Source organism: Pelecanus crispus, chromosome 6 (genome assembly GCF_030463565.1).
Source record: "Pelecanus crispus isolate bPelCri1 chromosome 6, bPelCri1.pri, whole genome shotgun sequence".
Classification (NCBI taxonomy): domain Eukaryota; kingdom Metazoa; phylum Chordata; class Aves; order Pelecaniformes; family Pelecanidae; genus Pelecanus; species Pelecanus crispus.
In genome coordinates, this window is record NC_134648.1 from 13501754 (window position 1) to 13527664 (window position 25911).

Genomic DNA, 25911 nt, shown 5'->3' on the forward strand with positions numbered 1-25911 from the left:
GTATTCCACAGGAGGCCCAACCCTAAACATATCCTGACCCAGCTCCAAAGAAGCTTCTTTCCTTAAGAAACCCACGTACGTATTTGTCAAGAATCCTAACTGATTTTAGAAGGCACATGGACTATCTGCAAACACCTCCCTCAATTCTCAATATATTTTTGTCAGCTCTTTAACACTGTGGTGTACTTACATGTTGGGTTCCATCCTGGGATATTAGTGCTACTTGTTGACCTAATCCTGACTGAGTAACTGTAGCAACCTGTGCAGAAATTACATCTTCTCCCTCTACACCTGTCACATAGGTTATCTGGGAGCCTTTGAGAACATCTTCACCTTGACCTATTTGATACAAAGAAGGCAAGAGGATCGTTTACATACTCTAAATGCTGCCGGGAAAGCAAATGACAAAGATTAAGTGCCAGTCTGGTGTCAAGGTTTTAAACACTCCAATGGGAAAATTTTAGTGGAAAGATGAGAAAAATAAAAGCAGGAAAGATACCAAAAGCAAGTCAGAAAGTCTGTTGTTTTGGGACCATGGGTTACAATCTTTTAGCAATGAGTTTTAACACACATAAGTACTACACCAAAAGCAAACATACATTTAGTTTCTAAGCAAATATTAAAATGGTGACAAACATTTCTAATTCATTCATTAAACGTTAACCTCTTCATACAAGAGGCTCCATGCAAACAAAACCGGCAGCTTTTTAGAAGAGTTATTAATTAACAAACATACAGAACACCACAGAGATGCCTTTGTGTGAAGATTTAAGTAAGTTCATTATCTTAATAAATGTTTAACCTCAGCAAATGAATTTTATCATTCCCTTAAAAGAAGGAATCAGACTATAGCAGATCTGCTTGAGGCATTCAGTGCAGTTTCCCACATACATGTAGTAAAACAACTTTTCTGACCGAAACAGTTTGTGCATTTATTTCCTATCTTCAGTCACATCTAAAAAATCACAAATTGACAAGTGGTATTTGTCCAATCACAGCACTTCTTTGTCTGATCTTTTATAGTCCTAGAATTCAATACTCATGATACCATGAAAAACTATTCTAAGGAGTACTGCGGCATATGAACTTATTTTCATCTTTGCCTCTAGGACAGTTTACAGAATAAACTGCTGTTAACCATAGCAAAACCAGCACAGTATCAGGGTGCTGCGAAGACAGATTTTCCTTGTCTTAAGGCACTGCCTTTAGTCCTGCACAAAAGACTGTCACCAACCTTGGTGTTATACATACTCTTAGAAAAATCCCTAAGAAAAATCCAGTAGGTTGCAAACAAACATTTTAGATTTTCTCAGGTCCCTTCCCACATTCATGTTTACAGCAGGTTTGCTGGGACTGCAACTCAAATTTCTCTCTTATCCCCAGGACTGCTATGAGTTTATGATCAATTACCCTCTCAGTTTCTGTTTACAAGTTGCCTACTACTCTAAAAAGTCCTACAAAGAAGTGAAATAACTTTATTAAGTACTTCAGATTTTTATCTACGCTTTCATTTCCTTGGTTATAAGAAAACCCAGCAAAATATTACCCAGCCCATTTTTTTACAACAAGAGATTCAAAGACTGAAACTCCAACCTGGAGGTGGCTCAAAAAAAGCCTCTTGTTCTTCTTCAATGGGCTCTGTGTCATTGTGTGCTGTCCGCTTGTGCATAGCAAGTGTAGAAATCTGCTTGTATGTTTTCCCACAGTGATTACAGTTATATGGTTTGGAATGAGTATGTACAACATGATGTTTGTATAAACTGGAATACTCCGTAAAACGTTTATCACAGCCAGGAACCGTACAGACATAGGGCTTCTCCCCTGTATGGAAAAACAAAAGGCATAGAGAGAACTTTATCCAGGATGCACAGAAAAAATGGTATCTAGTGACACACCTTCATTACCAACCATACTTCAAAGGCAACAGTGAAGCTCAAGCTCACAAAGTTTATCAATGCAGCCACTCACTGTCTTTTTTTAAAAACCACTGCCAGTAAAAGTTGGACCCTTTTTTCTCCCTATCATTGCATCTAAAACATCATTCTGATGAAAACAGAAGGATACAGGCTGAAAGGTGCAATGTCTGTTTGGCATCATTGTTCTTTTATTACGGGAAGCCCCATACTTTTTCCTCAGTGACCAGGTATGTTGATATACTAGTACAGTTTCACTTTTGCGCCTTTAAGCTCTGAAAAAATCTATAGGAGGCATATGTTTAAACAATTATGGTTTCATATAAAAACACCTTACATTTAAAAATCAATGAGACAAATGTCCAAATTATGTTATAAACTAAAAAGATAATCTGAGATACAAAACATACCTCTATGAAACTTGTCTGTGCTTCTAATAAAACATATAAGGCTACCAAGATGATATCGCTATCACTGGCTTTTACATTTTAGAACCTTCACATTTATGCCAATTATTTCTGCTGACTAACCCTGACAATCAAGTTGTATAAGTATTTTCACCTCCAGTCTATAAAAAGGTTTTGACCACTGCTCCAGCAGCAAGGAAAATACAGCTGGGATGAAAGGGTGACTCACAACAGCAAGCCAAAGTCAAGCTCAGACTTGTGCTTTTTTGTTATTTAAGAAACAACGGAAGCAAGCCCCAGAACCATATTAAGGATTTAGCCCAACATCCACTGCAGACAAGGTTTTGCATTCCTTTTAAAGAACTATGTATCCAAACCAAAATTATTCTGCCTTGATGGCAAAGTGGGAAACCTAACTCCTTAACTATCCTCAGCTGAGGGGAGACAAGGCCCAAACAAGAGTACCAAGCCAGGTCATATAAAACATGACTACACCCAATTACAATGCACCAAAACAGCAGTCACAAGGAGAATGACACAGCCTCTCCTAAGCAGATTCCACTTCAAAATACAAAACATCACTCATATACCTGTGTGTATTCTCACATGATTCTTATAATTAGTTGCACTGGCAAAAGCTCTCCCACATCCTGGCTCTGTACAGTAATAAGGCCTTTCGCCTGTATGTGTCCTGATGTGAACCTTTCTAATATTAGAAGTTGTAAATGACCTGCCACATCCTTCAAATGGACACTTAAAGGGCCTTTCACCTGAAAAAAAAGAAAAGTACATATGCAAAAGTTATAAAAGAACAAAAAGTCTAAGTTATACTTAGGCTGAATGTAGGAATCTAAAGCTACCTAATTCTCTCTTTGAGACCCTCAGTCAGAAATACCACGAACATGCCACTAGAGTGTTCTACTGTTTAGCCAAAACTGGCAAAATTCAGGAAAATCATACAATCTGTAAGCTAAATTATGAAGCATTTAGAGTAGTACTTTATGATGTATAAAACAGACTCAGTTGCTTGGATTAGCTTCCACACATACTCTAACATGTATTTAACCCCCCCCCCCCCCCATTCACACATACATTATCCAAAACAAGTGTGTCATACCATTTGTACGTTTGTCAATTGCAATTCATAAAGTGAAACACATACCATCATGATTTAGCATATAACCAAGATACAAATGAATTAGTAAAACTCGTTATAGAAAACACTTAACCTTACATGAGAAGAACCAACTTTTTAAAGAGAGACAGCCCTGAAACTCAAGTTTCAAACCCCAAACCAGGTTATTTTTAAAATAAGGCTATTTGTGTAATATAAATTTAAGCACAATAACTTACATCACTGCACCACAACATTTCACCATGAACACTAGATAAGGCCAACCCCTGACCTTTCATATCTATCAAAGCACACAGAGGGAAGAGTGAAGGGGGTTAACTTTGGAGAAGTGTGAGCCACCTGACATGCTGTCCTGTTGTAATTTCACACTTCCTGGAGCTAAGTACATTCCACCCACTGTACTGCTTACCAAAGAGAAGAATCAGAGAGCAGAAGGGCAGATTACCACTACAGATACAACATTAAGTACTTAGAGACAGAAATAAAAAACAAAGTCCTGATAGAGACATTAATACCATGAAACTCCAAAGTAGTTAGCTCCTTGGCAGAGGAAACTATAATTCACTCCTTAGGGCAGCTGTTTCGGGAAGGTTTTTCAGCTTCCTGCCAAGGAAGTGTGTGTATTAAGTGTACACGCCTCAGTGTTGTGTTACCATGGCTCCCCTAATCCTTGCTTCAGCACAGGACCTCAAATCATGCCCGAAAGGAGCAGGGTTGCAGAGTCAACCCCACCCAACAACAGACCCTGCATTAAAAACCAAAACGGATTGCTCTTAAAGAATGCCTGCAAGAATGTCATCCGACCGGTTGGTGAAGCCAGCCTTTTAAGTTTCTAATGTACTTGGTTAGAAAAGTGACCTGTTTCCAGGTGACTGAGATTTCTAGCACTAGAAATGCAAAGCAAGTCAGAAGCCTTCAAGCTCTATCCCACAGCAGCTAAGAGGAACCATCCGTACCAGCTTTTCCGATAAGAGAATAGTATGTCTAGGGAAGTCATGGAGGAACCCAAAGCAACCATCTGATGGCAACAGAGAGTGAGACTGGACTGCCACTGAAAGGGAAAAAATCACTTCTGGCTAAAACAAGCAGAAAATTAAGAAAGCGCTAACCCTGCTCTACATGATAAAGGAACAAAAAGGTTTCAGAGCCATGGGAGAGAGTGGGCAGAGCCCAGACTTGCCCCCCATCTGGTGCACTGTTGCAGCTTGCACAGGGTATGAACATACACAACTCCATCCCTCTGCACAAAGGGCTCGGTGCAATTTTCTTCTCATTCTTTGGCTTCCTGCAACTACTCATAAATAAAAAAAGACGACACCCCTGAACTCCAGTCCCTTGACTGCTGGGAGTCTGTGATTGTATTATTAATATTGTTCACATGGGTAAATGGTTACATAGGGTTGGCTCAAGTCTTTTGTCTCAACTGCTAAATTAGATTAAAGCGATTAAATTACTATACAACTTCTATGGCCATAAAGAAGAAAACAGTCTACAGCTAATCAAGTTGTTGTCCATACTACAGAAATACTTCAGTTCATAGTCTGTACTTGATGTACTATGTAACATGAAATGGTTCTCTTCTAGAGCTGAAAATAGATGACACTTGTCTATCTTCATCCTGATGACCAATTTAACATCAAGATAGCACTAATCCCAACAGACTGTCTTTGAATATGGAAGTCCAGGAAAGCAGAATTATCTCAATGTAATCTCGAGTTTTTATAATTTTTATTGCCTACTTTTATTTCCCCCCTGTGCACTGTTCTTTTTAATCAGAGAAAAAAATATTTCTTTTGTTCTTTTTTACACTCTTAAGATTCAGAAAGTTCAGTGGAAAAACTTGTCGGTGTTCTGGCAGGCAAGTAAATGTACTTAATGGAATAGGTTACTAAGTGATAGATGATTCTTCCTACATTTAAGGGTTGGGGGGATTTTTTGGGGTGGTTTTTTTTTTTTTGAGATCTCAGGAGCAAAGGAGACATTGTGCAAACTTGTTTATGCTGCGTGCACCCATAGAGCATTGCGGAGTGTGGTGTATGCTGTGTAGAATTTATTTGTGTTTTGGCTTTCAAATTAATCTTGTTTTAGACAGAACGTAAGATTTTATTTTTTATGCATTTGGAATTTTTAATAACAGTTCGTTTTCTATGATATTTTTATTAATTTTTCTGCTGCAAGAAGAGAAGGGAAATAGGGATAACAAGCTCAGAACTATCAACCTTCGTGAAGCTGGCATGCAAGTTATCACCAAAACTGAAAAACACTGATGCCATTTCTAAAAGGTGAGCCATATTATGAAAGAAAACTTCCTTGTTCTGTTACAGCTGCAAATGAAACTGTAAAGGCACCAAGTGACTCAGTGACAACGTAGGTAATGCATTGCTAAAAGTTAGTGCATTTGCAATAGCAGCGTGAATGCTTAAGCACTTTTTCCAAGAAGAGCATGCTGGATTTGCAGTAAATGCTTACCATGCTGAAATGCTGTTGAGCTCACTGGGCTTCAGAAAGAGAATATACACAGGCTGATTTCGTAAGTATAAAGTCACAGAATGATCAAAGAGAAAAAAAAAAGTCCATCTAAGTGAATTAACAAAAACAAAAGGCTGATAATAGTACCTGTGTGGGTTCGGATATGTTTCTGCAGGTCTCCTGAAGTCTTGAATGATTTGGTGCAATTTTCTTCTGTGCACCGATAAGGCTTTTCACCAGTGTGTGTTCGGACATGACTTTTTAACCCATACCCTGAAGATCAGAAAGAATGTTGTAATAGTATAAACACAAAATTAGGATATTCATAATCCATCACCACCAAAAGCTGCGTTTGCCATTCCAATCAGGAAGCTCCCCAATGAGTAAAAGTTGCTCTTTCACTCTTCACAAGCTCTTCATTCTACCATACAGAGCAGCAGAACTCTAGATACAGTTTAGAAGTTCTTTTATCCTTCATTTATGAAGAAAGTACACTTCCATAATGTTTCTCCTTCCCTTCAAAAGGATAAACTGTAATAATTATAATGTGGACAAATATTTATTCCGTCTTCTGAGGAAGCGGTATGCTCTGTATTCCGCCTACTTTTTATCTCTTACCACTACTGTAATCAAAATGACATTTAATTATTTGCTCATAATCAGTACCATTAATGTAGTCAGCAATGAAAGCTCTACTGCTATCCAGGCTCTAAACTCGAATTATTTTAAACCATATTATTAACATCATCACATATATAAGTGCCAACTGTCATGGACAGCAGTCATGGACACTCATTCCCTTTAAGATTACTTTTAGAAACTCATCATCATCAAAAACTCTACCAGTCTAAAGTGAGCTTTGCATCAGGCCCTCTGTAAATTAATTTGCAAAGAGCATTTTACCAAGATTTTCCTTTCTGCGCTTCCCTGAAAAGATCATGACTAAAGAACCCTGAAACAGCCATTTTAGAAAATGAACTTGAATTTTACTTATGTCCACAAGTGATGTATATATTTCCACAAAATAAAGTAACAGTCTGTAAGAAGATGGCACCTGGTTTAGTTTCACAGTGTGTCCTTCCTAAAACAACTGAAATTCCTATTCTTGATGAACAAAAAGCATGTCTACCAAGCTCAGCATTAATTCATTCTTACATCTAAAATAAACTCAATTTCATGATCCGACCCAGGACGGTTCTTAATATTTAAACTGAGAGCATTCAGTACTTAAAATGAACTTTTTCAACGGCAAGGATTGCTGAACTACAGTGGTACAATGGCTCTGACCAAAAATATGGTATTAATAGACAAACAGCTGTTTATAGCCATACATCAGTCTGTTGCAAGGGAAGAGAATATTTCATTATGTAGTTTTGAAATCCCTTTATAAACATTATGCAATTAAACTTAGGTGCAACCCTTTAAGCGTGGTTGTTTCCATTTTGACCTTTCTCATCAGCATTTCTTTTGCTTCTTTCTATTCAAAGAAACAGTATTAAATGTATTAGATCAGATGAAGTTATTTTAAAAACACCTTCAGGTTTTTTTTTTTTAAATAGCCTAACTTTTCTAAGCATCATACTAATTTACATTCAAAGTAAAAGAATAAAATTTGAAACAAGTTTTGCTCTTTCACTTTCTTCCATGTTTCATTCTTCATAATTGCAATTTGCATGATCAAACTCAATCTCAGGGAGAGCATAATTTATGAACAGAGTAGTCTGTATGAAATGTAGAGTTCACTTCATACGAAATGTCACTCTGATACAAATTGAATAAAGAACACTTAAAACAGTATCTTCCATCAAAGTTCCTTTCAAATTTGGAACAGAAGACCAGGTATTTACCTCTAGCCAATAGGTTCAGCACCTTATTATCACCTCTTATTTTATATATTTAAGTTATACTATTAGTTTCATGTTACAAAAAGCCTATTTTTTCAACGTAAAATCTGACTGTAGCATAACAGGTGAAAAGTAAGAGAAAGTGCCAAGTGTTCACCTCATTCCTCCTTCAGTAACTAAGAGTTAAATCCTCTGTCCTTTCTATATGCTATGCTAGCTGAAATCATGACTTTTTTTGCAGTTCTGCCAACCAAGTTCTTTACTTAGCAGTTTAAAAAAGGCAGTATTAAAAACTTACTTTATACAGAGACAAACACTAACAAAAGCAGGAGGAGCTAGTCTACAACAGATTACCTGTTGCAAAGGCTTTGCCACATCCAGGATGTTCACACTGATACGGTCTGTCTCCTGTGTGTGACCTTTCATGCACCTGTCAAGACATCCAATACAGTGACTTAATGAAATGTTGTATCTGATTACTTCAACCCAGAAAGAGTTAATTCTCAGAGACAACACATTTTATTTCTCTTCCTAAGATTCATGTTCATCTTCTTTTTAAATCACTGATAGAAAAAAAATAATGACATAGGGTAACGCTGTTTCCCTAAAACTAAAGATGTCTTTCCAAGGTCTAACCCGATCCTTTCAGTCAGTTTTGCAAAAAACATTTCTGTAAATACACACAGAGTTGCCATCATGCAAGTACATTAAAGACAGTATGTAAACATGCGTCAGAGCCCACTCTACCTGATTTTTTTACTCCACTGAGCACTTCTACTGATCCTCTTATATTGCACAAAATCTTTACAGCAAGGACTCCATTTTAACACATGATCCATAGAGTCAATTACTCACTGACTCTGGAGTGTTTTGTCAGAGACAAGGCAGCACTGCAAGATTACCTCATCGGCAAGTGATTATCTCAGCCTAAGCTGTAATGTGAACAGCTCTACACCCTTACTGTTTCAGTAATTCCTTTACTTAATTTAAAAAAAGGAAGAGAATTAAGGAGTTGCCACCTGTCAAGAAAAGATGTTCCAGATTTTCACTTTGAATATTGGATTGTTTTGAAGAGTTAGACTTTGTATTATGATGGTAAAAATCTTTCAAAAATTGGTATTTTTGCATAATCATGCATACACGTAAAGTAGATAAAGTGAACACCAGGTTTCACAATTTCTGTGACACTGCTGGTGGAAACTATCTCAACAAGAGATTTCTTACATGCTGGCAATACAGGAGCCTAACATGCTCCCACACCTGCATCTATTCAGAACACTAAGCAAAATCAGCTGAGCACCTAGGACAACCAATTATTGTAAAATCAATCCAATAAAAATTTGACAAAACAGCACCATTGCAACTGGCTTTCTGTTAATTTCTGTTACTTTTAACCACATAACCCATCAAAAGAAATCATGCCTGCAAAGTAACAATGCTCATTTTACATCTCATCACCTTAAGATGGTGAGCTGTTGTGTACAGTTTTCCACAGCCATCATAATCACAGCGAAAGGCTTTCTCTCCACTCTGCTGAGATTTTGCAGTCACTCTTGTTCCATGTCCTTGCAAGACAATCTTAAGTTAAAAAAAAAAACCCGCCATTAAAAACCACCCCTACAATGGATCAGAAGTCACACACTTTATTTTGCTATCAAGCCAGAGCTGATTCTGACAGGTTTCTTTTGCCTCTCTTTGCTATGCCATGCATTTGTCCTCAACAAATAAACTAAAAATAAATAAAAAGCGTAAGTTCTGATGAAAGGAAAAAGAGAAACTGTAAAACGTATTTACTGGTAGCGAGGAAATTTAAATGCATACATCAATTAGCCAAATAACAAAGACAAAATAATTTGAAATATAAGCCTAGTGGTAAGATGACCAAATTAGTAGACAGAAGAGGCTTAGGTTACATTGAAGGCACTGGATCGGTTCCTAAGGGAGATTAGCCATAAATCAGACCACCTTCAAAGATAAGTTCATGCAAAGGCCAAATGATAATTAAATGCACTTATAATGAGCACTTTTTGAAAATGAAGGAAAGCATTTTGTACTTTGTCAGTGATGCATGTGTTTTGATCAAACTAACTGGAGCAATTTGAGATAGGTTCTACTCTCCTTTCTGGCACGAAACAACAGGAAAATACACAGAAAAGCTTTGCGATGCAACTTAAACGCCTTTTAAAGGCTTCTTCATACACTAACATTCAAGGAACATTCATACAGACTGAAGAAAGAAGCAAAAGCCCAAATGTAAACATTTTGATACAACTGTACGCAAAGTAATCAAGACTATTTAAAAAAGTCTATCCTTCTTTTAAACCACCCCCCTTTTCTTATGGATCCAATTCTATTCTGAATTGTCAAAAGAACATTTCACAGAATAGATGAGGTGGGCAGGCATCTCTGGAGATCTTCTAGTCCAATCCCCCCTGCTCAAAGCAGGGTCAGCTGCAGCAGGTTGCTCACAGCAGTATCCAAATGGGTTCCAAGTATCTAAGGATAGAGACTCCTGAAGGCTACCCCCAGCCTTCACACTCCCTACTAATTCTTCTTGGTAAGTATGAAGTCCAGCAAAATGTCTCACCTCACCAGCTGCTCAATAACCTGGTTTAGGTTGCCAGTTGCCATCCCTGAACTCCAGAAACCTCCTGGATTTCATGTGCCCTGTTGTGATGCTCTTCCAGCAGATACCAAGGTGGTTAAAATTCCCCATGAGGACCTGGGCCTGTGAACATGAGGCTTCTTCCAGTTGACTGAAGAAGGCCCCATCTTCTTGATCAGACAGTCTGTAGCAGACAGCCACCACAAAGCCACCCACACTGGTCTGGCAGCTAATTCTGACCCATTGGCTCTTGACTGGCTCGTCACCCGTCCCAAAGCAGAACCCTATGCACTCCTGCTGTTCTCACATGAAGGGCAGCTCCCCCTCCTCTCCTTCCCCACCTGGCCTTATTAAAGAGCCTGTACACATCCATCACAGCACTCCAGTCATCTGAACTATCCCAACACATCTCCCACCTCCCAACGAGACCGTGGCCCTGCAACTGTGCATAGACCTCTAATTCCTCATTCAGATAGATCAGAAATTTGACTGAGAACAACCTTCCTACAGATTCTTCAGGGAAGATGCCCCCTGTTACCTTCAGACTGTTCTTAAGACTAAAGATGCAAAGTTGAATATGAAATTTTTAATCAACTGAAATGTACAACTCCACCACTTCAGAAAAGCTTCTCTGGAACCACGGAGAAAAACATAACCTTGTGAATCAAGAAACCCATTACTAATACCTATGATACCAGGAGTCACAGAAGTCACTTTAATACATTAAGGATCATGAAGACGACATTGAATTGAGCACCTGCACTTAAGCATTGATTTGTTTTTTCCATCAGTAAACATGTTAGTATTTCTTTGGTGTTTCAGCATATAAAAATATGTATATAGTTGCTAAGATCCACTATAAAGCTGAATTATGCCAAAGTTTAAAAGAAAATTAGAACAGTTCTATAATGAATGTGCTAACATCTGTAAGGAAATAACCAGACATAATTTTACCAATATTAAAATTGATACAAAGGGGGGACAGGGAATAAAACAAACAGAACTCTTAGGAAAAAGAAAAAAGAATCAGTTGCACAATCACAAGCATTTGTTTGTTCAACTGTTTGCAGAAGTATGTGTTTCTTCACAATACATTAGTTGGTATGACTTGAGGATTATTAAGAATTCAGTTAGTATTATCATTCAACAAGGACAGATACAGTACTAAAATTACTGTTCTTAGAAGATAATACACTCTAAAGAAAATAGAAAATTCAGATGTTAGGAGGCACAAAATCAGAAGAATATAGCAAATAAAGCACCTTTATAATAATGTGAAACTTGTTGAGAGGAATTGTGTACTTCCAAATACTTTTAAATAGACAAAATTAAAAACCCTCTGATTTTAAAAGGAATCATAAATGCATCGTGAGTTCAGACAGGTAATGCAGGAGAACAACAAAGGTAAAGATCTCAGATAAAATTTTTACATTGTATACATACAAACTTCAGTCATATGATTCTGCTTTTATTAAGAACAGATGGGTATGATAGCTTTGAAAGGAAATAGCACGTGATATCCATTTGGGCACACATACTCTTTTGTTTTCACATGGAGAAACCACAAAGACGTTTTATGCTTTTTTCTTTGGTGAAAAACCTAACCACATGCAAGTCTGAATGACTACTTAGCAGCACGACATCTGTTCTGTTCTTGTGTTACCTGTGGACTTAAAAGGTTTACAGATAAACACTTATTTAGTACTTTAATCCAAATACGAGACTATTTTATCCCAAGTAATATATTATTTCAGAATGAGTTACAAGTAGATATCTACTTAAATCAAGATATAAACATAATTAAGATATAAACATAATTAAGATTTTCATAGATCCTTGATAGCTTTGGGACCCTTCAGTTGGCCAAGTGAAGTGACTTTATAGTGGTCAGAATTTGAGACTAAGCCTCAATACCTTTTGAAATATCAGATCTTTTTTTGTTTGCAACATATAATGCTCCATAAGATTGGCGCATTTTCATAAAGCATGTATGTTGCCATACATGTATAAGATAAAACAACCTCCAGATTCACTTTGTTTTGGGGCTGAGGCTGAAATGAACATGTAACTGGATACTGGTTACACGTCATTTTGCTTAATAGGCTCTTTGTTCCAGGTAAAACCAAGATCTTACCTTACTCTTCCTTGAATTTTGCATTTTGTTGGAGTTATATCCCTATTCCAACCTACAAGTGTACAAACCCTCTAAATTTATTGATTTCATTTTACAGAATATATTCCAATAGCATAAATAATGCATGTATTAGCTATTCTCTCCTTTCACAGTCATGCCACACAGGCAACAGTGGAGTGTCTGCAGCTTTAAATACTGTGGGACCTAGCTGTTAAAAATATTAAGAATAGAGAAGTTTGAGGTAACTGTCAGAGGTGAGCCTGTAATTCTTCCTTTCACACATACTGTATTTTACCTTAGAATATATTTTTCCTCCTTGTCTAGTTCATTATCTCTTAAATTAAACAAAAAGTAAAAACAGGGCTTCTCTGACCAAACCTTTCTCAATACAATGACTTTTCCGTTTTTGCTTTTGTCATTTGAACATGTGAGGGTATAGGGGTTTTATTATTATTTTTGTTGTTGGTCATAATTCTTTGAAGCCCAGAGTACGTTTTGCTTTGTCTTTTCCTTTAATAAAATATGCTATGATGACAAATACCATTGTCCTTACATAATTTTACGGATCCCAGGTAAAAAAAGCTTGAGGCTTACTAAGTTGCACCTGTATTTTCCATTGTCCTTTGAACTTAAGTTAATATTGTCACATTGAAAAGTTTTTTATATTTCTATGTACTAACAACATGAATACAGAAAAAAGAAGTGGAAGTATTTTTCTGCTTCTTTAAGCGTTCACTAGCAGCAACACTTTTATCTAGTGATTACTTACAAAACCCGCAATAAAAGTCAGGAACTCTAACAGAGCAAGTGGAATCAAAACTAAGTCACTAAAGAGAGAACAGTTCCAGACATATGCCTGGAATTGTTTCTCTTGAAAAGAAAACAATTCATTGAGTCAGCATTCCTTCTGCTTTAAGGACTATAAAAAGTCAGTTCATTCTCTAGAAAAGAACTTCTGAAATACTTACACCCTTACTGATGCAATACTCAGGTCAGCTTGAAAAACCTTAGAAATCCAACATAATTTTTAATTACCTTTTAACAGAAAAAACCCAGAAAACAGTAAGTATTAGAAGATCTTTTTAAAATTCTGTCAAATGATTTTGTACAGAGTGAGAAATATGACCTATCTGTATAGGTTTGAGATCTAAAATTCCTGAGGGGTAGCAGCAGACCCTAGTTCATAGCTACACAGGACTACCTATCAAACACATTGCTGGGCAGAGAAGACAGAAGAAATAGATATATTTAATTATTTTGTATTCAGCTACATACCTGCATTTTTTTATCTTGTTCATTTTCACCTATCATTCCTGTGCCACTAACATTGTCATTTCCATCAATAGACACCTGAAAACAAAATTGAAATGGGAAAAACATTTACAGGTTATTTTTATTCATCTGAAAAGCAGAGGGTTACAGACAGTTCCTGAGGGCTTATTATTTCATAGCTCTCTAGCTCCCTCTTGAAACATGGTTATCCTATAGGACATTAGCTTACATGAAAATCACCACTTGTAACACCTGCATTATAGAATAGGTAAAGTGAGCATCTCAAAGTTGTCTTAAAACAAGGTAGGAAAGACTGCAAGAACCAAGTATGTTAAATTAATAGACTGACAAAAGTATTAAAATAAATTAATAAACTTAACAATACCGAGTTCTGAGAGAAAAAAAAAGAAAACGTTTACTACTTTTATAATAGGGATGTATCTCTCACTCCCTGTTAATGAGAATTTACTTGTTTTGAACAGCACAACTCCTTTGGAATCAAAATACCTAAGACAATGTGTTACACCTCAGTTCGAAATAGTCAAATTACAACAGCTAAGCAAAGACTTGTGTATTGCTCCATAGGTTTATTTTTAAAAACAGTCTACAGGAGGAGAAAGGTATTGCTGCTTTCCAAGGAGCTTATAAAAATATTTGAAAGAGTATTAAATGTTAATTTGAATTTTCTATTTAAATAAAAATGTAACTGCCCAGTTTAAAAAAAAAACAACAAACTCACACACGTCAACTCAAAGAATAGCATCTTATAAGTCACTGTAGAAAAAACTAAAGTATACTTTATGTAGTTTCCCATTCCTTAATTGCCTCTGTATTGAGCACTGGCATTCACAATACTCTCTGCATCCATTACACTCAAGGCTGAGATTGATGCACCTAAATTTAGTCTAAGTGATTTTATTCTTCTCTAAAGTAGTTTGGCAGGAACCCTACCTCAGCTGGTATGCTTATGCCCTTTCACTAAGGAGGTCAGAGCAGGCTCCTGAGAACGTTAATGGTTGTGTAAAGTATCTGGCTCAAAGCATCAGCTACCAACATCTCACTTGGAGACTGAAGATGAACGGATCCCATAAAAGGTTTTCAGACTGTACTATCTTTTTAAATTAGACAATTGTGAGCAATACACTTCTGGCAACTTTGAGCTAAACCAGTGAAGAGGAAGTGCCCAAGCAGAGGCAAGTTTACATTACAGAGACACTGCAAAGAGAGTCTGCAAGCAGGTGATTCTCGGGTAGTTTTTTTAAAGGAAACAATAGCCACTTTGGGACCTTCTACTACAGAATTTTTGAAGGGAGGGGAGAGAACCTGCACAGAAAGGAGACTTGAATCACTTCATTCTGAACTTCCTCTTGTTGGTTGAGAAAGGAACTGCTGACATGAAACTAAAAGTTCATTAACACCACTGGAAATAAATGATCCAAATGGAATGTGTGTGCATGTGTACAGACAGGCACAAATCCCAGGAACTGTACTTTTCCAGCAGCTGAAATGTCACAGGAAAACAGCTGCTGGAAGAAAAGTCTGTGTTGTAACCTCATCACAATTCCCTTGCAGATCTTCTGACTTGATGTTCACTGAGAGCAATGATCTCTTTTTTCTTTGGTTGCTTTGGGAGAAGGTGGCATTGACTTAGCCCAAAATTAAGAGGACTCTAGTTAAGTCTTTGCATGTGCTCTGCAAGATGTGGGAAAGTAGCACTATGCCGAAAGAAGCAGGCGACAATGAAAAACATGTGTTCCACCATTTCCAGTGAGCTTCTCTGTAGTCTTCTTGGATCTCTTTGTATGAACTCTCTTAAAGAGTTTCCACACTGATCTCAGGCAGCCTACTGATCTTTGCTATTTCTGCCTGTTATGTAGGCCAGGGGAACAGAGAACCACCATTCTCTCCAAATGCGCCTTTAAAATGTTCTTTGCTCTTTCAAGTTTTGAAGAGAAAACCTTCAAAGTTGACAAAAAAGCAAGACACCCAATTTTAAACCTCTTTTTTGCAGTATTGGGAGAATTCTGGAAGGATTCCAAGGAAGATCTTTGAGTTCCTCCTAAAAGACTGTCTTAGATTCTAAAGAAAGATTTAGTCTGCATTCAATTAACATAAGAACACCTATACTGAGTCAAACTAAAGGTCAATCTAGTGCACCATTTTGTTTCTAACAGCTGCCAGTAGCAGACGCTGGAGAAGACTAAAGGATCAGGCCAAGCATACAGTGATACATTCCCAGAAGTATTCTCCCAACCTCCAAGCAAGCTGTGGCTTAGGAACTTCCTGAACTGTAAGTCACATGTTTCTACCCAATAGCCCTGAATACATGTTTCTTCTAGGAATTTACCTAATTACTCTTTGAATCCAGGGACATATTAGCATCCACAATATCCTACAAGGAGTGCCATGGCTTAACTTTGTGCTGTTTGAAAAAGTATTCTTCCCTTGTTTTTCTTGAACCTGTCACTTGGGAGTTTCATATGATGTCTCCCAGTTCTTACACTGGTAAAGACAATGACAAGGCACTACTCCTCTTTGTGCCACTTAAAATTTTATAAAATTCTATCATATACTTACCTCATATATTTCATATGTTTGGTCATCATTGTTGCCCTTTCCTGTACCTTTTTCAATGTTCCTATACCAGCTGCTATGAAAAGTATACATTGCCTCACTATGAAACAGACATGGAATAGAATCACAAAACCACATTTCTCCTTTTAAGAGAAAGACAGGGTTGTGATGATTGAGCTATTATTTGCTTTTGTACGTAAAACAGGTGCAATACTTGGAAACTCACTTTTACTGAGCTTCCCTGCAAGGTTCTAGCAGTACCTTTCAGAATAAGGTTCTAAGATGAAAGCTTGAAGAAAATAAATAAAATTTTTCCTAGACGCACACAAGTACAGTACAGCAAACAAATTCACATTACAGAATTAAAAACACATGTTGAAATAAATAGAACAAAAATGCAAATTATTTGCATTTCTTCTGTTTCTTCTTCACCTTCTCAAAACAGAAATTTGTAAGAAATTATGATTAATACAGCTCATTGTTAAGAAGAAAAATTAGGATTAATTTAAACCTAAATTAAATAGTAGCTAGGGAATGTGTAAAAGCTTGTCACTACAGCTCAACTAAGCTTGAATTACCTTTTATTTTATGAAATATTAAGGCACAGCCAAACACAACACAATCTGACTGGCTCTCTTAGGATCTCTTAATTATAACAGACAGAAGCATAATGAAAAGAATAGTGTATAAGCCATTTAATTACCCTAACTGGCCTCCTCCAAGAATCTGACAACTCGCAGTGACACTAGAGGACAGATTTTAACATTTATTCTACTCTTCTTCCAGAGCAATACAAGCACTGATGGTGATCATCCAGCAACTAGGACGCTGCTAAACTATAAAGTCATGGAAGTTGCACCACCCATTATTATACTTACATCATGCTTTACAGAAGCCCAGTAGAGTGGACAACATGAATTTTGAGCATCATACTACATTTTACTATTGAAAGTATGGATCAAAGAAGGTTTTTTTCCAAATTCAGTAACTAATTGTCTGTTTTACACTTCATACCATGCATTGTCCTTGCACAGTACAGCAGGCCCTACTCTTCCCAATGCAAGAAAAAAAAAAAATCCAGCAATAGTGCCTGAACAAGAATAATTTAACTTTGTCCTTCTTTCCAAACAGTGTCCTCTCAAGAGGCTCCTTTCCAGTGCTATATTTTAGAGAAAATTATTATTTAGTTGTCTAAATCACTTTCCAAATCAATCTGACTCCACATCATTTCAGTGTTCAATCTTTTGCTCTTTTTATGCAACACCACACACTGGAGCTGCTCATGATAGTGAAGCACCATCATGACAATTCGGTGTTCTCTCTTCTAAGAGTCTGAAGACTCTCTTAATTATCATTTTAATTCTTAGATCACAATTGGCTTTTGCTGCCAAATATCTTGTGATGCTACATTAAAACGTTATAGATAGAGAAAGTGTCTTTCAGTATACCTTGGCTGCATATTGCTCCAAAGCACTGATGGTATCTGGGTCAATGGCAGCATCTCCTGTATGAAGACCTGCCACTGTGCCATCAGCTTGAATGGCTAAAATGGTATCTGACTGTGGCATTTGCACTGTGTGGTGAATGTAGGCAGTAGTTCCATCCTCCAGCTGGACTGCTTGTAATGCACTCTGGTCGTAACTGTCTGAGAAATAATATTACAAAGTGTTATGAAAGAAAGGGAATAGCAATGTCTGCATGTTACAGGACAAACTATTGCTGTTTAGGAAATGTCTCCTAAGGTCACATATATGTATGAAATATATGAGAAATCTAAACACTTAAAATATTACTGTGAATAGCACCAATGAAATTTTTTTCAAGACAACACCTCCCATAACTTTTGCTGCACACTTATGAAAGTGCAAAACCGATTTTATGCTGGTCTAGCTTTATTTACAAAGGAAACCAGGAACACAAATACACTTTCCATTTCGTATCCACTCATAATACAATGAAAATAATGTAAAACATGTACCGATGTCAATACTTCAGATTTTAAAAATCATAAATCTGATCATTTTAAGAACTGAATCAATGCAAATATGTAGAAGAAACACAAACTATAGGATGACTTTTAAGGAAGAAATTCTTTATTATATTCTCTCCTCTTAGTATTGCTGATTGCAGAATGTCATTCTTGTCACACTAGTTTAAACAGATTTAAAATATCTACTTGTTCCCTTTTTGTAGAGAAGTAGTACTATTTCCAAGACTAGTATAATCATCTTCTGCAGAAATTTGAGTTATCATTTAAAATAAATAGGTTTGCATTTTTGACTGTCAGCTATCACACTTCCTGCCCTACTGCCTAATGGCAAAATTATCAATAGCATGATCTTTAAAATTTAGGTCAATCTCTACATTCTTTAGCTCAAGAGGGATTGAGCGATTGATTCTTACCTGTTTTCTCATTTTCATGGGCAATTATTGCTGAAATCTGTATAAGGGCTTACATTCTCTACTAACATGACATATTCTCTACTAACATGACATATACTTACTTTAATGTGATCCTGGGCTAAAAAGAAGTAGGTTTGATTCTGTTTTTAACTGTTATATGAGACCCAAATAAGGAACTGAACTGGTCTCATATCAACAATTTCCAGATGTGACAAAGTAAAAGCAACAAGTAATCTACACTAGGAATCAGACTAAATGACGTCAATAGTCTAAAAAGAGTACCATATTTTATACTGCTGAAGGTCTGTTGAACTCTAATGTAATAAATCACACTTCAAAAAAAATTACCTTTCGAGGTGTGATGAATAAATGCCGTAGTTCCATCTTCCAGCTGAACTGCTTGTCCATCTTCCAGACGCAAGCTGTCTCCTGTTCAGAAGGAAGAATTACAATGCTTCAGCAATAGTTTGAGAAGTCCATTATTTGGAAAGATTAAACACTAAATACCTAAGATTACAAAATACCTAGCATCTCTTCAGGACTGTTTCCATTAAAATAAGAAATCAAGCTATTATAATGACTGTTAATTACTTAATACCAATATTTTTCAGTAATACATTATTTTAGAATATATTTCTTGTATTATTACACTTACTGCTTTTAGGCATGGATACATGTTGCACATAAGCAGCAGAACCATCTTCTAATTGAATCACTTGGCCATCCATTAATTTACCATCTGAAATACACAATTAGAAATCTTAAAAAATATTCTGTATGACATCACAGTTTAAACACACAGTTGATCCTTTCTGGATTAAAATATTAATAAAATATCACCAAGAAATAATGTTTGGTAAAGAATAAGCACAGTATGACTATACAGAGGTTTTAAAATTCTGGGATAAAAAAATGGCAAAGGCTTGGTGTCTGATCCAGTAGGCAGAATGTTGGCATTTGGGTTTGGAGTGTAAAGATCATCTCACTTTTGTTTGACTTATGTTTTGCATTTGATACCTGCACCTTATTAGTAGCAGAAATAAATATTTATTTTATAGCTATTACTCCAATACCTGTAATTCCCAGCTGTAATTGGAACTTCATAAACATTGTACAGATTTTGCCTGACTTTACTATCCAAAGACATGGTTAAAAAGGGGAATATGATTTCAATACCAATCAACTCCTCGTCATTTACCTACCTTTAGAATTGTGCTGTATGTAAGCAGTGGAGCCATCAGCAAGGGTAACTGCTTGCAAACTTACACCTTCCATGTTTTCTAAGTTGTCACCATCTAGCGAGGAAAAAAGTTCATATTCACTATTACTAGCGTCAAACCCTAAAAATCACAACTTAACCACCTCCATAAATTATTACATCCCCTTAAAGCATAATGATTTCAGAAATAATAATAGCAAATAGTTCTTACTTGCTTTCTGGTTTTTGAACCTTGAACATATTCTAGGGTTATATGTTCAAGATTTTGCTCTGTAAACATGACAGCTAGGAAGTTATTTTCCTTAACTAAAAAAGTTACAACATCACTGAATAAATAACTACAAAGCTGAGGTTTTAGGAGAAATATTAATTAGGTCATGAGTGTCAACAGTGAAATAATGATATATATATTTGTATTGACAATTTTGTTTTGTACAACACTACCTGTTACTAATATACACAAATCCATTTAGAGTAAAACACAGATTTAGGAAAAAGTTTTTCATCACACAAAATCATAATGAAGCTGTTGGAAAACATCAGGTTTCCTTGTTTCTACATCCTAGATCACCAATCTATTTTAAAACTCGACTTGTTTAATACATAGATATAAACTGAAGTTACAAAGTATAAAACAGTAAAACTATAGTGAGAATAAAGTCAGATTTTGTATTTCCTATTTTGGCATATTTACACTCCTCTTACCCTAATTAAGAGATCATTTCCTTTCAGAATTAAATTGTTGAACTTAATGAATCTCCTTTAACTAAGAATAATTTGTTAGATTTTTCATTTAGAATACACTACGTGAGTTTTAGAGTTTTATCTGAATTACAAACAGAAAGACACAATAATGTAGAGATATTTTAACCTGAAGGCTCACCTTGCACAGCTACAGCTTCTGTTAGACAGAGAGTCACATGCTGGGCCTCCATTCCTCCTCCAGAAAATTCAGTCATTCCCTGAGAGTCTCGATTTATCTGAGCTAATAACATTGTCTACCTAGAAAGAAAGTATTCACAAAACATAGATAGAAAATTTAAATACAGAACCAGAACTAGTTAAAGACAATCCAAGTTTAATTAGATTTTTATACAGCTGCTACAAATATTTTATGTTACCTTCTGCACAAAGAAGATGCAATTAATGAGTGACTTAAATTTTTCCCTCTGAAGTATTTATTTTCCAGGTATTTGAAATGGGTAAATATTATTACCTCAATTAACTAAGCTGTTAAGAACTTCAGGTAGCAGTTACTAAATTGAAATACATCAACCACATTTAGATTTCATTTAAATATGAATTATTCGACCAATGTATAAAGAATAATGGTGGTAATGACGGTATAAGTAATGGTATCTTTTTGTCCCCAGAATTAAAGCTGACGATTCACCCATGACAATAGCAGGGCTTTAACTATATAAATTAAATATCTCTCTTGTGCCAATAAGAGGTTTAGAATCTATCACACACTGGGAAATACACACTTCATTAGTAAGTCTCACTGAATGATCCAACTATTTCCCTAAACTTTCCAGGAAGGTTTCTATTTAAAAAAAAAAAAAAAAAAATCCCTCCTTGAAAATAATAAAGTATCTCATGACAAAATGTGTTAACAGATCAACAGGATAGCGATTAGTGAGCGACAGTCACAACTCTGCATGTATCTCACAGAACCAGGTATAGCCATTCCTTTGGATACTAATTTTTTACCCAAGCATGTTTCAGTATGGGAGATTAAGAAGTCTACTGAATCTGAGCAGCTATTGCTAATTTTCAGTATTACTAGATTAAGCAGCTATAAAGGAAATAGATAACATTGCATTCTACTAACTCAGATGTTGGCTTTCACCACAGGGAAAAAAAAAACCCCAAAACCACCAAAAAAGAGTCACTGAGTTCTGCAAGCCCTTTAGTTAATGTAACATATACTTAGATGTGGATGAAAGGGGAGGCGAAGGGGATCACATGGAATTGCAATCTAGGCTACACAGCATTAAAGCAAATTTCCCCCCACCCAGATCTCTTGATAGTCCAGAGCAGCAGTTAGATAATCTCACAAAAAGGTTACAGATAAACAATCAAAGCTTTTAATCTTAGTATGGTTCTATGACCTGCTGTTTTATAATTCAAGGCTAAGAATAATAATCTAGGTTTTTAAATGTACCTATGATTACATTTCTAAATAACTAAACTATTTCTACCTTTACAATCTAGAAATCTGCCCTTGAATAAGCAACTCATCAATGGTCTCAAAGACCACCGAGAAACCTGTGCTTATGTCAAAACTAAAGAATAAGAAAAGCAAAATTAGACTATTTAGATACTCCAGCATGCCTGCAGTATTTAAAAGGTTTGGTACACTAATTTAGTAGTTGAAAATTATACCCAAGTAGTATTTTCCAAATACATCCAAGTGACTTTGACCAGGACTGTATTTCATAGAAGGGCAGGCAGCTACATAAGTTTCTTGGTCTCAGCAGAGAAAAAGCCAACCCACACCCAGCTGCTCCAGCTCTGCTGCTTTTGCTGTCTGAAGTGCTTTAACCCGAGGGCTATGCGCAAAGCAAATGTGTCACTACGGTTCAAGTCCCGCTAACTTTTAATGTGATGTTATACCAAGTACCCACATTACCTCCTGAAAATGGACCTGGAGTCTAAATCACCTTGGGATATATAAGAATATTATTGACAGTTTGGTTAACTGTTAAGACCCCAGTTAATGGAATAGATACATTTTAATAAAGAAAGTGGAAGGGGTAGCTTTACGAAGGTTTTAAGCCTCCTGTAAAAAAAAGCAACTTTTTTTCATGGGCTATGTTGAAAATCATGTAAGAAAAACACCACTACTAATGATCAGTTCACAATTCAGTAAGAAACATGCCTTCCAAGATTAAAATCCTACATAACATCTACTGGAACATGAAAGAGATTAAAATATGAGGCTTGTAATAGAGAATTTGAACCTTGAACAATTCTGAGCATCAAAAAGAAGATACAGTTAAGATAGAAACCAAAATATAATTCAAAAGAGGTGCAAGAGATTTTTTTAACATCCAAGGGAAGATGGACAATTCTTGTTCCCAGCATCCTTTTCAAGAAAAGAAGCTTTTCTAGAAAATCAGGTCTCTAAAAGAGGTATAATACAACAGAAAAAGAGCCAGTGCAGAGAACCCACCCAGACTAAATTGCATTTATACTAGATGCTTCTGAAGAAAATGAAATAGCTAAGTTTTTTTGGATACTATACGCTATGGGACAAGGAATTGTATGAGGACATAAGAGACCCTGATTTCAACTCCTTTCTCTGCCATCTCCATATTAGTGACTTTGGACTAGTAACTTCTTTCCCTATTACTCATTTATACCCCCCCCATCTCAAAATAGGCACAAACACTTACTTAGAAAGCACTTTGCTCGTAAACCAAAAATGGGACAACATGCTGTAGCTACAGGATCAGCTTAAACAAGCACTGAAGTGGCCCTACCCTCAGCGTTCATGTACTGTGCAGCAAATAAGATCAGAAAACTGAGGCAGTTAAAAAAATAAACTAGCACCAAAATAAGTTTTATTCCAGACCAGTTTGCAAAGACTGTTTCCCTGGAGGTACTGCCAGCTTGTAGCAAGCTAAATTAAGTAATTATGGTATTAGATGCTAGTGGTGCACAGAGGTTGTCTGTCTTCGTAACTGCTAACAGTGTTCTGTACTGTCAATATTTTCCATTCACTCAATTTTCAGGACACCTCATGGAAGTAGGTTGCAAAACAGCTAGACCATTTCACACATTGGCGAAGAAAGGCTACACAACCACTGGTTTTAACTAGAACCATATTCTGAAACAATTCCAGCAGGGAGTGCATCTCAAAGGCCCATCAGTTCAGGTCTACTTTAGAGTATTCCCTCTCAGACAAAGTATCGTTTAAGAAGCCCCCAGCATCTTTAATATACTATCTGCCTTTAAAATAGATTAATATACTTCCTCCAGAGCTTATGCCTCGTCTCTCAACCTTGGGGAAGTAGAGAGGAAGCTAGTCAACGCAGACAACTGCGAAGTCCTGAAAGAGTCAGAGCAGAAGCAATCGCGTAAAGGGTCAGTGGCTATTTTGGAAGAAAAAGAAGTCTAATGCAAGATAAATTCAAGGGCCAAAGGAGCAAAAGTATTTGTTTAAATTATTTTACAGTGTTTGTTATTGTAGTGTGGCAGATTAACAGTTATCACACACTGAAAAATACCCAGAAGTGAACTGCTGCACACAGCAGAACAACATTCGCTACTTTATTCCAGATGATCTGGACAATCATGTGCTGTAACCTACACAGACAGCGTTACTGTTTTCTCCCAGTTCGCACTCCTTTAACATCATCCCTTCGGATATATCCTTTCCCAATCCTCTCTTTCCACTAGCTTCTTATCCCCAGCTCCATCCTTTCTCCTTGAAGTACCAGTTTCCTCCTTCAGCCAGTCCTATCACGGCACCAGATTTCCAGCACATCCCTCTTCCCAAATATAATCCCATCCTTCTTGTCAAAATAATCTAAAATACTCCAATGTCCACACCAATTCCTTCTGCAACTAGTCCCCAAGTCTTCTCTTACTGCTGGTCTGCTCTTCATGTCCATCACACCATTGTCTATCACCTTCCTGCCTCTTTGTCTCAAGACGGTTCATGTTCAGACCCATCTCCGAAGTACATCCCTTGTAATGGAGGTTGCAGCACTGGGACCCTCCCAAACAGCAAAACCCCAGCTTTCACTCACTCTTCGGTGATGCAGCAGTTTTGCTCTGTTACTCTCCTGTGCAGGGAGGAGTACCCTCAGCCAAAAGTGGATGTGCTGGTCACTTTCAGCCTCTCTTCTTCCTCCCCAGTGGAAAATACAGGCCAACCAGACAGGCCTATGAGCTCTGAGGAAGAGGATGGGGAGAGAACTAAAGAAGATGTAAAGTTGGCCTGTGCTGTAGAGAAATGGGTCAGGCTATCACAGAGATACTGCTGCTACAGTGTTACTTCTCCCACCCCCCGCAACAGTGGTCAAATACAGGAACAGATTGCCGAGAAAGGTTATGGACTCTCCATCCTTGTAGGTGTTCAGGACTCAACTTGACAGAGCCCTGGGCAACCTGGTCCAATCAGACCTGCCTTGATTGGGGCTGGACTAGATAACCTCTGGAGGTGCCTTCCAACTTAAACTGTTCTATGATATCTGATCATTTTGATATTGCATACATTTAAAACAGTATCACCATGCTGTTGGTACATCATCCACCCTGCAAATCTAGTCTCCTATCATATTTTTATTTATTTGCCTTGTTTTTTTTGAAACTAGCCTGTTTTCATCAAACTGAAGTCTCTTCCCTTACCTCAGCTTTAGTCACTCTCTTCCCCCCCTTTTCTTCTAACTGGCTTATATGCTGCTTTCTCCTCAGCTTCCAGCAAATTTGTCTTCATCCTTCTTCCAATCCAAATCTCACCAGCTTTTTTCCCTAATCCGCCTCATTGCTTTTATTTCTGTGCATTTGCATCACTAAGGTTTTTCTTTAAACCTCCTATCTGCCAGGAATTTTGCCAGCAAGAACCTGGGAGAGAAATCTTCTACCCACTTCGAATATTGCACCTCATTAGTTAAAAAGCAGCTGAAAGCATCCATTTTTAGGAAAATACATGCACCCTGGGGTGGGGCCTGCATGGCTGCTCAACAAGATTGATGCACATGTATTCTGCTTGTCCTACAGAAAAGACATTAAGTACAGGCTTAGTCATGAGGTACTCACTGAAGTGAAAACTTGAGACTTGACTTTGTGAACTCTTGCAAATCTTCACAGATCATACGCAAGTTGCAATTTTCAAAGGCATGTTAATGATGATATTTGGGAAGACTTTCACAAGAACAGTAATGCATATCGCATTCCTGAAGTGATGAGTCACTGAAATACTC

General features: G+C 36.9%; 1 protein-coding gene across 8 annotated transcripts in view; it reads right to left on the minus strand.

Moving 5' to 3' along the window:
* The window catches only part of ZNF143 (zinc finger protein 143), a 51334-nt gene that overhangs the window by 16833 nt on the left and 8590 nt on the right, over window positions 1-25911 (minus strand). For 5 of the 8 annotated variants that reach the window (XR_012831155.1, XR_012831154.1, XR_012831153.1 and 2 more), the window contains exons 2-13: window positions 20847-20977; window positions 19959-20051; window positions 19412-19495; window positions 19105-19185; window positions 17802-17998; window positions 13783-13857; window positions 9227-9346; window positions 8123-8198; window positions 6072-6197; window positions 2911-3090; window positions 1594-1821; window positions 191-339 (exon numbers count right to left, since the gene is read on the minus strand). Coding sequence is in view for 4 of the 8 variants with exons in the window: in XM_075713296.1 (XP_075569411.1) it covers window positions 191-339; window positions 1594-1821; window positions 2911-3090; window positions 6072-6197; window positions 8123-8198; window positions 9227-9346; window positions 13783-13857; window positions 17802-17998; window positions 19105-19185; window positions 19412-19495; window positions 19959-20051; window positions 20847-20970 (1533 nt within the window). In the remaining 4 variants the exon portion in view is untranslated. Of the gene's footprint in view, window positions 1-190; window positions 340-1593; window positions 1822-2910; window positions 3091-6071; window positions 6198-8122; window positions 8199-9226; window positions 9347-13782; window positions 13858-17801; window positions 17999-19104; window positions 19186-19411; window positions 19496-19958; window positions 20052-20846; window positions 20978-25747; window positions 25786-25911 lie in introns of those variants that run through there. The other 3 variants (XM_075713297.1, XM_075713298.1, XM_075713299.1) reach the window with 3 other exon arrangements.